The following is a 14,236-nucleotide window of genomic DNA, read 5'->3' on the forward strand; positions in this document are numbered from 1 at the left end:
GTTGACATGCTGATACATAGAGCCCACTGCCCACCATCAGGTCTCCACTGGTTAGCTAGCCACCGCTGCTCCACACCAGGCACCAGCCAAGCGGGAGCTAATTAGCAGCACTGCTCATTTAATGATTTTGTCAGTACACTGTCCTGATCCTTGGTAGAAGGATGGCAACATTGTGCTCATTCTCCAGGCTTGCAGCAGGTAGCTCCGCTGATCAAGCAGCTTGATTTTGATTTGCAAAAACCCTTTAGCATGGTTAAAAATGCTCCAGGGGGGGAGACGGCAGGGTGAGCACAATGTTTTCACAGCAATACAGTCCTGCCACCTTGTGTTGGGACGGTGTAACCAGTAGTCATCGCCAAATGCACAGTGTTAGCTTACCAGTGAGGCATGCGGCATTAGCTTTGTTCTAATGTGGAACAGCATAGTGCTGTCCTACTGCTAAACTAAAGAGTAGTATTAACCTATGGACCAACTGCATAACCAGTGAAAGATATTCTCTGTGGTGAACCGATCCCTAATTAGGAACCGATCCCTAATTAGGAACCGATCCCTAATTAGGAACCGATCCCTAATTAGGACATTCTTTTTTACAGATCCATTTTGTTATTTAGACTGTGATACAGGTCATGCCTTTGCTTACAGGTATTACCAAGTGCAGCATTTAGTTGTCATTGTGCGTTTTTGAACTGTGATCCAGCAGGGCTACTCTGTGATTAATTTTTATCAAAATGACTGGGTGGCAACATGCTAAAGATTATGGGCCGGATCTACTAAGATCCCAATTTGCCTGTACTAATTTGCCTGCGCAATCTAGATTTTTGCATGTGGGGCTGAACTGCGGTTTGCGGGTGATTTACTAAGAGTGCTTGCGCAAATGACAAGAGGTGCAAACATGTTGGAGACATCCTATTTAAATGAGGGTTTTGCGTGTTTTATGGTATGTAGCATGGCGAGTTTGGAGAGAAAGCGCAAAGTGAAATTCGACCCCATGGAATTAGAGGTGTTGGTAGATGAGGCCAATAAACACTTAAATGAGCTACAGCAAAGAAACCTGACTGTCTCACAAAGGAACGCTATATGGGAAGAAATCTGTGACCAACAGCCAGGGACCGGAGAGGGAGGAGAGGTGCGCATGGCAGGCAAGTTCCACCTGCAAAAAGGAAACACAAATAATACACTCAACTGTCACGTTTAAGTTTTCTTATATTGGCTGTGAATATTCATTTTGTGTAAAATAGGCTATACGATAAAGAACTGTTTAGTTTAGGTTTTTTGGCACGATAAATGTTAGAGCTATAGCCTATATATTTTGTGACTGAAACAATGTGTCTTTAATATGATTTTGCGTGGCTTAACATAATGAGACGTTAATGAGACTGAGTATTTCGTTTGATAATAATGTTTGGAATCTAGAAAGTGATTTCAATCATCTTTTTCTCAGTAAATGTTGATTTGCTTAACTTTGCAATGCTCTGCAGTTTATTGGGTCACACTAACACTCGTATTCTAATCCACAGCATTATGTTTAATGCTAGAACCGCCACGACGGTCTGTTTGGGTTTTTATAGTGCAAATAACTCTGTTTAGATAAAACCTACAAGCTTCTCTTCCTATGACTTTTCCTAAAAATGTGTCTTGTATGTTTTCTGAAGCCTTTAAGTTACAAAAATGAAACACACTACACTTCTGAGCATTTATACCTCTGACCGCTGCTGAAAATTATACATTTTGATACATACAATAGGCTGCTATACATATTGCAAAACTCTGTAAAAGTACACCAAAGCATACATTTTCGTTACCAAATATTTATTTGAAAACAAAACCATTCATACGGTCAATAAAACACCATTTTGTTAATAATAAAAAACGAATGTAATCTCAACAGTGACCGTGCCAGCCAGCAGGACTGCACCGCTTCCAATGTTCATTCATTCATTCATTAATTCAATCGCGTGTTCAATGTGTGTGTGTGTGTGTGTGTGTGTTAGTATGTCAGAGAGGAGGAGTTCTCCTCCGGCATGGCATTCTGCTCCAGCCTGTGTTGCTTGCTTCACACAGTGGTGAAAAATGCGTTCTCTGCATCTTCTTTCATCGTTTCGATGTCTCCTTCTTGCAACAATAACCGCAGCCATGTGTGCGCAATTACGCATACAAACCGTTTGCACCTCCCTTTGACACGTGTTAAATATAGACGCAGTTTCTATGAGCAAAATTGCTTTCAGGTTTGATAAATCACTTTGCGTGTGCTAAATTAATATATTTACATTTTCTCCTCCCAGCACATGCACAATTGCATGTAAACGCCCCATATTGCATATTCATTGCAGCAAACGTACTAACTGGATGCAGACGTGCTATTTTGCACCTTTGAAAGACGCAACGCTTAGTGCGCACTGTTAGTAAATCAGTTTGTACATTTTTTTGCGTGTGCAATGAGTTTGCACACGCTTTTTATACACGCAAACCTTTAGTAGATCCGGCCCTAAATGTTTTCAACAAAAAGTTAAAACATGTTTCTGTGAGATGACTCCTGAGGTAACACTTGAGATTTTTTCTTCCATTCATTTTCCACATTTAATCTGTGACCCAACTACACTTTGGACTGAAAATAAAGCAGTATTTTTTATTGAAATGTTCTATCGAGGAGCATGTATTTATCATAAAAATGATACGTGAGTGATTTCCTCTGTTAGTAATCAAGTTAAACATACACTCTGTGTGTCTACAGCAGTGATGGTACCAGTGAGAGACAGAGGGCGTAGAAGAACTGATACTGCTGATAGTGCCTTGTTTCTGTCAACACAATCACCACTCAGTGTCTCCCTGGACACACACAGTGGCAAAGAGACAGCTTAATACCCTCCTCTGTTCCACAGACAGCAACATAGCCTGCTTTTACTATCCCTGAGTTAACTCACTGTAAAACCTGACTGATGATACTAATATCTTGTCTTGGCAACTCTCTTGTGCGTTTGACTTCAGGATGTAATAAAGGTTAGAAAGTGTAGCTTTCTCAGGAGCAGTGCTTCCCAGTCACACAGAGTCAGAATAGGCATCATGTAAGAGCATTTTTTATGTAAAGGCCTGGTCACATCAGGGGGTGTCACATCAAAATTCATCTGTTTTTGCAAAGTCTCTGGTTCTGGAAGCTATGTGGCTTAATGACCATTTGCAGGGCTAGATGGTCAGCTGTCAGAACCAACAGCTCTTCAAGCTTCTTTCGTTTTTCTCTGTGTGGCTCGTTTCAACTTGATGAATGCTGCCTGTTCATTGTGCGTTCGTGAGATTTGATCGTTGGCTTAGTCGACACCCTTAAATTGTTCTTCAGCACCAGAAAGTTTAATTTGCTAAAATATGACAAAATCTGACCTTCAAACCATGAATCATAAAGTCCTGCTGTCTGAAATCAGCTGAAAAAAAAAAACTATGACTAAACGTTTAGTAATTTTTTTCAGGACCCGAAAAATGAGAAAATACTGCTACAAGGTGATGCTAAAATCATTCGTTCATTCACACATTCACTGCTCCCAATATAAAAGACAGTGCTAAAGTAACAGATAATACATGCCAAGGACTTTGATAGAACGGGATTGTGGCTCAGTAGGCACAGTAGTACTTAAATTAGTCATGCCATGTCACCTTGAATTGGTGAAGAAAACTTGGAATGGAAAACAGTGAACCTCAACTAATAAATCAGTATGTTTGTAGATTTCTGTAAAGGCGCATTATAAAAACAAAGTTGTCCGCACGAATTTAAGGTAACACAACATGACTGATATACAAATGGTCATTTTGTGGGTGAAGTATTCCTTTAGGAGTGCCACTAGCTTCACATCAGAAATGTTTACATCATGTTTGTCTCTGATCATGGTTGCAGTGGTCAAATTTGGCAAATTGTGGGATCTAGAATTAGCCGAGGCCTCCACCCAGCAACGACACCAGGGGAGACTCTCCCCCTTTCCTGCCTTTCCTTCTGTATTTAGATGAAATGAGATGCTAAATGTGGTCATGTCAAAAAGTTGGAAACAAACCACTCTGTGGGCCCTTTTGACCCCTTTGAATGTATTGCTATGGGATGCTTTGATAGTTTAGATAACTTCAAAACTTCTGACTCTTAATCTAACTCTGATTCTGACTTCCTTAGTCTCTGGGTGATTCCTGTGGGAATTCGACAGATCTGTTTTGTCTTTATGTGAGAGGGTTTGGAGGCTCATCTTTAGCAGTAAAACAGATAATATTCCAGAGGGACAGAGTCAGAAATGACAAGAGTGGCATGCCGGAACAAAACAGTTCCACAATATTTCCTAAGAGAGAAAATGATTAATTTTTCATAACTTTCTGCGTGTAAAAAAACACATTAGCATCTGTATCGTGGCTCATAAAGAAGGCACTGTTGTTGCTGTGGTGTAGTGAAAATGGCCTCTGAGGGCACAGAAAACCTCCAGGACTTATGTTCTGTATCTTGGCTGCATGATGACTAAATGAAAGCTTAGAGAATGCTCAGCCCAAACACACACACTGTACTACAGGCCTGTGGTGCTTTCAAAATCACCACCCCAGCAACTGTTTCCAAACAAACCCATCTGATAACATTTTTCCTGAAACTATTGGTATTTATAGCATCTCTGCTATTTTTGCTGAACCCTTTTGTTTCGTTAAAGTTCAGCTAGATTAGATACTGTCCTGCTTGTGTGTTTATGTGTGCGTTTATGTTTCTGCATTGCCATAGTAACAGAGCACTGTGCGTGGGTGAGGGCTCTGCATGTCCTTGTGTCAGGGCTTTTTTTTTTTTTTCCTCTAGGTTTTCCTTCCTGTGTTGCTTGGTGCAGTCATGCAGGGTGCTGTGGTTTATACCAGCCCTCTCCTAAGACTCTCCACTCATCCCAGTCTGACCAGTGGGCTGCTGTATAAACACACCAAACCAAATACTCAACAGTCCCGGCACACACGCTGAAGATTTACAGCACACAGACAATCCCCTTGGTTACCTTGTATTTTTGAATGAAGTCTGATTCATACTAAACTGTAAAAACTCTTCAAATGTGGTTTATAAATGAAATGAAATCCGTGTTATATTAAATGGCATGAATTTTTCCGGCTACTGCATACAGATCTGCCCTGTAAATTACTTCTTCTTTATGAGACAAAATCAGATTCAGAAGAGACATTCATACTTTATGTGCTCTTTATAAAGCAATACAGTGACCTTCCTGTCACAGCCAAAGCACAGCCTGCCCCACAACTTCAAAAGAGCCATACAATGTGAACAGTAGCTTTGTAGCTAATATGGGTTTGTTACCATGGATGTATTTATAGACCTGGATACATCGTTGGAGGCGGAGCCCCGTTCATTTCTTTGAAAGTCGCTTAGTGGTGCATGAAGCCAAAAAGTTTGACTTCCTTGGTATAACATTACCAGGATCTTTCGAATTGTTGGACCCATAGAGCAAGTGCACCATAGACTTTGCCAGTTGAGCGGCTAACTTCCATTGAGCAGTCCGCTAACTTGAAAGGGGATCAAATGATTTAATCATGCGGCTCTTCTTGACTCTAGAAATGTTTTCAGACTTAATGACTGAAATTCTGATAATTAAACAAGTCATTTCACAAGGGTTGTAACTAAGGAAGTTAGTTTTGGTAAATTTCCTTAGATTCTACTTGTTGTCAACGTATAAGCGACGTCGGGAATCTACAGCTGCCGATGTCGATGTGATGCAGAGTGCTGTCTGGGTTCCAAATGTAGCCTAAAAGCCTTAGCATACCAAGTCCATATCTTTGGTCCGAAATTGTCGCACATCTGAAAATAAATACAACCTCACATGTCAATCATGTTTGCACATTAACTCCAAGACTTTCAACTGTCATTTAAGTTTTCGGAACAGGTTTGATTTTTGGCGTTCAGAGAGCTGTAAGAGGCAACGAAGAAAATGTGGCATAATCTTTGGGACAAACGCGTCAACAAGGGAGAGGAACAGGGTGCATAGTCTTTGCTGCTTCTCTCCCTGCCCTTCCATGTAGGCGCATGGAAGGGCAGGGAGGTTTGCTCTCTCCGCCTTAGGCTTTCCAGGTAGGCACACAGAAGGGCAGAGAGGTGTACTCTCTCCGCCTTATGCTTTCCACGTAGGCGCATGGAAGAGACTTTCTGTGTAGGCCTGAGGAAAGGCAGAGAGGCCCCAGAACAGAGCCTTACTGCCAATTATAATGTTGCAAATGGAAATTTCTTTGACTTAAGTGTTCCTGACTGAACTCAGATAGCCTACTTTCAACAGGCCAGATGGTCATATTCAGGTGGATGATGATGAAGAAGAGGAGGGTGTAGTAGGATGTGGGCTGCACACAGACAGAGAGAGAGCAACAGTGTGGAGACAAAGAGGGAGGACAGCTCAGCCCCTTCAGGTAGCCGCAGTGCCAAATGCAAGACACGGGGAGAGAGTGGCGACAGCTGGGGAGGTAACTCCAGTGTAGAGAAGCAAAGGAGCAAATGTGTCTTTATATTTTGGATCGTATTGCAAATTTTTGCAACGAATAGAACAATAAAACACAATGGACCCAGTTCGCAAGGTTTTGTGCGTAACGATTTCTGTTGGATTATGGCTTATAAAAACGTACACGAAAAATGCAGACTTAGTAAGCAGAGGCCTCAAGGTCCGATGGCATTACGTTATATGGTTTGGCCACTTGGTTGAATTGGTTTCAACTTCAGACTCACTTCCAGGCCTCCTGTTTGTTACACAGGCCAAGCGTCCATTAAACATGAAGTGAAGTTAAGCTAATGTCTTCTTTGTGTTTACGCATGAACACATGTGCCAAACATCCACTTGCGGAAAAGTACAGTAGGCTAACATTAGCGAAACACTTTAGCTAGTCAGCTAATTCACGGGTCACCTGTAGCACAGGAGGAGTCACTGCTATTCTGCCATCTCCTGTTTCTGTAACATGTTCCTGGGGTTTTACTATCCAAAATCAATTTTAACAATAATGAATAATCATTCATTTATTAGCATTCAAAAACTCCTTTTATTCACCAGCGTGGCAGGGATCATATGATTGTCCTGACAACATGGTGCAGCAGCACATCACTTGCCTGGCTTCAGTCTGTTAAAGTGGCGATCTTTAACCCACAGTGGTCGTGGTCTTGTGTGAAAAGGTTTTCATTAATGCTGCTCCAAACATAAACATTACATAAATAACAATATTACATTACTTTTTATTGTATATTTTACCATCCTAATGAAATATTGGTGTTGCATGGCTGGATTTTTAGTAATTTACATCACTGATTTACATTTACAAATGTCAGTATAATTTTCTACCAGAGCTGGGATGCTCTGGTTTCATTTCAACTCTCTGTCCTGCAAATGTCATCATTGTTCAGTTAAGATACTGAGCAATGGTCCTTATTTTTAAATACCACGGACAACAGTTGCTGCCTGTTCTTGGCTTGTAAGCTAATGTCCAGCAGTTTTGTCTTAATGCCACTGTCTGCTCAACTGTCATTCAAATGTGAACACCAGCCTGCCCACTCAGACACTTGTCATAAATGGTAACTTTTTTGTTATCATAGCTATCTATCTTTTTCTTTCCATGTTTTATTGCAATGAGAGAGATACCTCAGGCACTATCTTTCCTCCTTGGGATGATACAGAATGTGATTGGCTGTTTTGACTGATAAAAACCAAAGACAGGAGGTAGCTAATGCATCAAGGCCAAGTGTCATATGGTTATGAATAAAATATAGCAGTGTCAAAGCTAACTAGGGCATTTCTCCCTCTCCCTGTTCAGAATCGGGGATGTCTCGTGTCACTCGTGGCGTGGCTGGCGGACAGTGAGCTGATGCCGGGGTATTTTTGTTTTTAGACCTGCTGTTGACTATTTTCATTCATACGTTCACTTATACACATCTACTACACTGCAACTACTGTCATCCGATGTCAGCTGCTGAGCTGCTGCTACACTCTCCTGAGTCTGAACCAGTGATGTATGCAGACTGAATATGGGGCTGTGACTGACTTTGGTGAATCAGAAAAGCCTGAATTGATGTTTTTATGCTCCATCAAAAAAACCCTCATCCTCATGCAGTCTGAATCAATGCATGGTACGTACCGTGATTGATATCAGGAATTTAAATCATTCAGATAGGCCTGAAAAGGGCGGATGAAATATTCCACAAATGGTAAAGTGGGTAAATTGAGCTGACTTGGGTTTTCATTCCACAATCAAGACTATCGAGGCAATTTAGAGTGATTGACAACTTTTTAGACTTCAGCTCGTCTGTGACAAGGTGGCTGATGAGAATCGCTCTTGCTGCTGCATGTGTATCACTGTATCTGGAGCTATGGATCTGGCAGGTGCCAAGCCTGATCTCTCACCTGTGTATTAAACCTGTTTGACGGATATTATCAGCAATCTGCATTTCAAGAGCCAGTTGCCTAGAAACTCAACGTGTTTCACTCAGGTGTCAAATATCATAGTAAATATGTGGGATTTCACACCTCGTAGCTTTAGTCAGTTGTAAAAGAAAATATATTGAATAGGGCTGGGCAACACATTTTTATGGCAATATGAGACTAAATATTGTCTTGGATTTTGGATAACGTTATATCCAAGTGTCTTTTGCTAATTTCAAAAGCTTATTTTCTGGACTTACCACACTGTTTTGCTGTTCTGTATATATATACTACTATTATACTTTACCCACCTAGCCATTATGTCCACTCTACTGATGATTATTTATCAAAAATCTCACTCATTTTTTAGGTTATCCATCAGTCAAATTTGGCACGAACATCCACTTGGACTCAATGATGAACTGATTAGACTTTGATCATCAGAGGTCAAGGTTACTCTGACTTCATTTGTCTTATTCTCATGAACGAGAGCTCTCAAGAGGGAATTTCCTCAGATTTGGCACAAACATCCATGTGGACTCATTCCATTTTTGTGGTCAAAGACAAGGTGTTTTTGGTCATAACTCAAGAATTCATACACTAATTATGACAAAATTTCACACAAATGTTTGATAGGATAAAATGATGAAGTGATGACATTTTTTAACTAGGTTAAAGGTCGACTTCATTCTGACATAATAATGTTCTACAAAAACACTTTTTGGGCCATTTTTCAACACCATATCTCAGGAACAGGAAAACATCTGGTCAGATTCTGAATTGGTGACTCTAATCTTGGGTGTCCACTTTGAAACTGTGCTGATTGTATAGATCTTCTGTGCTGCCAGGTTGATGATGTTTGTAAAGCATCCATGTTTTGTATCTTTGCAGCAACATCCATATTTCACACATAGTTACGGCTACATATGAGTCTGAACTGACTGGATGAAAACTGTAATTGCAGCTTGGCTAGTTTGCAGAGGTGTACAACAGCGGGGCAGTAATTCTGTATGTGTAAATATTTTGTAGAAGCACCAGTAGTCAACCCTATGATGTTGCTGCAATATCAATATTGAGGTTTTTGGTCAAAATTATTTTAGTATTTGTTTTTCTTTATATCACCCAGGTCTACATTAAACTGAAAAATATTTTAAGGGCATGTTAAATTAGGAGTAGTATTGATGAGATAACTTGTCATTTTCATTGAGCTTTGTTGCTTTCAATCTGGCAAACTGGGTATTATCCACGTGTTAAATGTAATATAAATCGTTTTTTAAATGGGATTTTCAGTGCTATCCCTTTTGTGAAGCAGACTGCCACAATAGAAAACAATTTCCCTGAGGTAAGTAGATTATGCTGTATTTTTCTGCATTAATATCCCATATTTCTCACAGTATCGATTTGTTTATGGCAAGCTAACAGAGAGAAATCGAGGCATTTAGGGCCAGTGAGTAAAGGCTGCGCACTGGTGTTGTACATCAAACGTGAAGGCACAGCCTCTCTCCGTAAGCATGCTGCCAGTTATCCCCTCCATGCGTGTCATCTGAGCTGATGGGCTTGGCTCAGTTGTCTCCTCTGCTAAACAGCGCCAAATAGAGCGGGGCCGGCCAAAAAGACCCAAATGAAATAAGAGCTCTTTACATGTCTCTGCCTCTTCTTTCTGTGCTGACAGTAAAGGGCTAATTTAGCTCAGTGCTGTGGTGAGAATGGACACAGGGGAGAATAAATCAAAGTGAGCCCTTCTATATTAGGTTCTTTGTCTGCCATGCTTTTTGTGTTCCCGTTCTCCAGCATATTTACCCGTAGAAGTCAAATGGGGACAGATGTTGCAGTAGGCCTATCAGTGCCTCTGTGGAGCTCAGTTAAACTTTCCAAACCTATAAAATGAAATATGTGAAATATTTTTCTTATATTCAGTTGGCATTACTCTAAAAGATAATAGGTGATGGATAAAACAATCTGATTCTATCCAGAGGCACTTAAAATAACTGATGTGAAGGGGAGCATGTAGCTGTTAAAAAAATAAATAAAAAAAAAGTTCTTGGTAGATACAGTAGCCACAAAATACAAAGTTGAACACATTGGACCCAACAAGCAAGAATGTAACAACTGCAATAGGGGACTCTCGTTGTCTGAGACACGTGTCAATCAAGTTAACATTTCCCAAAATACCTTTTTCTTAAAGACACACTGAAATGAAAAATGCATTTCCTGAATTTGAATCCAGTATCCTGAATGTGTTGGTTATCTCTTTTTACACGCTTAAGTCTTATAACTGCAAAAATCCTTTTCTTTTCTTTTCTTTTTTTGTAAAATGTGAAAAGATTTTTGATGACTCAACATGAACCTAGGGGCCACTAAGTTCTTGTGGAAAAAAACTACTGCAATTGAACTGGAAACCATCAGCGGCTTTTTATGCTAGCTTTTAGCCGTGGTGGTGGCCAGCTGTTTCCACAATGTTATGCAATGGGAGAATTTAGCTGCGAGTGCAGTGGTGTCTAAAGTAATTAAAATCTATACTCAAGTAAAAGTACAAATACTGCCGTAAGAATGATGCAAGTAAAAGTGAAAATGACCATTTCAGAGACCAAGTAAAAGTCAAAAAAGTACCTATTTAATAAATTACTCAAAATACAAGTTGCTTTCAAATTGAATATTTTTCAGGGTATGAAGGCCATTGTAACAGTATGGAAAAAAATGCACCTGTCATTAAAGCTTTTTTGTTTTATTGAAGCAAAGCAGGTTGGTTAATCAGACAGGGAATATCACACAAGAGGGAGTGTGCCAGAGTGCCAAAGATAATCACAACTATATTCAGAACAACAGCATGACCTTGAGTGTGATATTGCTTTTGTACAACAGTTTTACAAGCCCCATTTATTACTTAACAATAATAAGTGACAACAGATTATGATTTGTTTTATTTAATCATTGATTTAGGCTCCTCCAACACAAACAGTTCCGCAACTGGATTGAGGTTGTTGCCAAGCAACACATAAAACTTCCTTTATACTAGCTTGCTATGTTATGTAGGTCTACACATTACCACAAGCCAGCTACTTTGTATCATGTACATTCGTCTGTATGTTTCTTTTTACTGAGTCTGTTGACAGTTGCTTTGGCAGCATATGTGTGATTTCGATGAGTTAACAGTTTGATCAGACAGTACGTTACAATATCGCCTGATGTCGTATGGGCATACCTAGTGGTTTGCAGTGAAGTATCCGAGCTTCTTTCTTTCCTTCGTCCTCTCCTCACGGCCATTAATAATTTGATTTAAATGTTATTTGTGGAAATTTGTTCATCTTCGCAGTGCAAAGTTTGTTACAATGACTGTTAATGTATTGAGCTCACTCTGACATAGTGCTGATGCAGTATAGGCCTACTACTGTTTCGTTAATCAGAGCACCACACTTATTTTAGTGAAGAGCGTCAGAATGAATTTTGAAAGCACCCATTGATTAATCTGCAGGTGGTAACATATGTTCAAATGACTGGCTTAAAAATATACACAAGTAAGAGTAGAAGTACAGTTTAAAAAAAGGAACATGAAAAGTTAATGTTCCTTAAAAAACTTCTCTTTTACTCATGTGTATTAAGTGTCCATTCTGTAGTTTCTTTTTATGATACTTAAAACACAGATATAGTTTAATATTAAACCCATTACTCTGTAAGCTGTTTTGCTGTTAGTTGACACTTGACACTGTCAGAGCTTTTTGAGCTGGATTACAACAACTCTAATATTGACATATTTCTCTCATTGTGATGACAAAGTTGAAATAAACTGCTTCTAGAAACTGCTACCACTTCTGTTTTATCAGAAAATAACATCTGTGAACCCGCAGCTGATGATGGGTATAAAACAACAATAATGACCCCTCAAACATGAACTGCTGACTGCCAAGTTTGTACCCGTGGATAGAATCACTTCTTCTTATTTTTGCCCAAATGGAACATACAGTTTCAACACTGTTAACAAAAATAACAAAGGAATATGACAGCTGGCACTACTCTCCTAATGTTACTTTTCCCTTCCTTTTTCTGAACACTCCATCAGAGACGACATGGGAGAGACCGTCCAGTGCACCTGGGACCCCCAAGACCGCCCTCCGTCACAAGAACTCTCTGCCGACAGGTACTATAAATCTTCCTCTCTTTCTGCTGAGCTCTATCACTTCAGTTTACCAGGGGTTGTTAATTCTTCTAAACTTCTAAATGGCACAAAGCACCCGCTCATGCACACTAAACACACACATGTAGACACTTCCTTTGACTAATTTTATCTGTAGCCTCAACTGCAGAACTAAGGCCTCCTCTGTCTGTCTTTTGGCCCTGCTCTAAAGGCAGATAAACAGAGACAGCCAATAAGGTTTGTGTGATGTTTTCCACTCTAAGAAGTGCTCACATGCTGGGAGCAGTACTCATTCATATCTATCAAACCAAACAGCAAAATCTCTCACACATACTGAGTCAAACCAGTTCATATAGAGGCAAGTTGTTACTAATAAGTTTAGTAACTGTTGTGTAACTGACTTGACCAACTGACAAAACCTAAGCAGCATTGCCAATGTGTGACCTGGTTAGTTTGAAGAGGAAAAGAGGTAGTGAATATGGAATATGTTCACCATATCTGACCTGACACACAAAATGCTGTTGAAAGGAATACCTCACTACCTCACTGCTATCTGTTGATTTGATATATAATGGATTTACATATAGCAAGTATAACCCAATCCAGATCTCTGTTTTTGATTATCTGCACACATTTATTGAGCTACAAAAACAAAAGGACAGTTCAGCACAGGCTTGCTTTGACTCATAAAGATATGTGACGTCTCCCTGGATCAGCACAACTTTACAGCCCATCTGCAGACACCAAAGAACAAATGAAACTTCTTTCTTTCTCTTTGTCCTCATCTCTCTCTCTTTCTCTCATTTCTCTCCAGTGAATGGATTTCACTCAGGTGGGAGTCCCTTGCATCATGTGGAGCATTCACACAACAGTCTGGTGCGGAAGAGCAGTACAGAGCAACAGGTAAAGCTGTCTGACTGTTGTTGCTCCTATTCCTTGACAACGTGTTACACCCCCAACTACAGTCCACAACATTTGTGGAGTGAGCATTAAACCCTGGCTGACCCTCATAATACTTCATTTTTTTATTTCAACGTCATTTCTTATGCACAGAACACATTATTTGCATTTTAACAAAGTTAGATAACTCCTGATCATCATGCAAAGAAAGGACTTGTGTTCTTAAGGAGAACATTCTTGCTAGTCGTTCATGGAAGAATGAACTTGTAAGGTCATGAGCACACAAAACGCTGTTGACAGTCTGAGACTATATCTTTTGCTTTTATTGCGCAATATCTCCAGCACAGAGACCGCCTACAGTGATTCAAAACAACAGCCAGGCTTTATCACCCAAAACAATTGCCATTGCACCAACAGCCTAGCCTAAACTCAGCTGGTTACTACAAAACTGTACACTAACAATGTAACGTGTGTCTATTTATAATAGTAAAGTAATGACAGGACCCTTTTGCACTGCTTCACGCTGGCAACAGCAGGGGTTAGAGGCATTATGTATTTTTCAAGTTGTCTGTCCATCCTATTCTTGTTGACGCAATATCTAAACAAAGTCTTGAGGGCATTTCTTCAGATTTGGAGCAAATGTCAACTCTGACTCAAGGATGAACTGATCAGAATTTGGTGGTCAAAGGTCAAGGTCACGGCGACCTCACAAAACAGTTTTTGGCCATAACTCAAGAATTCATACACTTCTAATGACAAAATTTCAAACAAATGTCTAATAGAATAGAATGATGAAGTGATGACATTTTATATC

General features: G+C 39.9%; 1 protein-coding gene across 1 annotated transcript in view; it reads left to right on the top strand.

Moving 5' to 3' along the window:
• The window catches only part of LOC126399704 (growth arrest-specific protein 7-like), an 86,167-nt gene that overhangs the window by 32,500 nt on the left and 39,431 nt on the right, over positions 1-14,236 (top strand). Inside the window, exons 3-4 of the mRNA XM_050059884.1 lie at positions 12,448-12,525; positions 13,337-13,425. Of these exons, the coding sequence (XP_049915841.1) occupies positions 12,448-12,525; positions 13,337-13,425 (167 nt within the window). The remainder of the gene's footprint in view (positions 1-12,447; positions 12,526-13,336; positions 13,426-14,236) is intronic.

This window comes from Epinephelus moara, chromosome 13, assembly GCF_006386435.1.
Source record: "Epinephelus moara isolate mb chromosome 13, YSFRI_EMoa_1.0, whole genome shotgun sequence".
Taxonomy (NCBI): Eukaryota; Metazoa; Chordata; class Actinopteri; order Perciformes; family Serranidae; genus Epinephelus; species Epinephelus moara.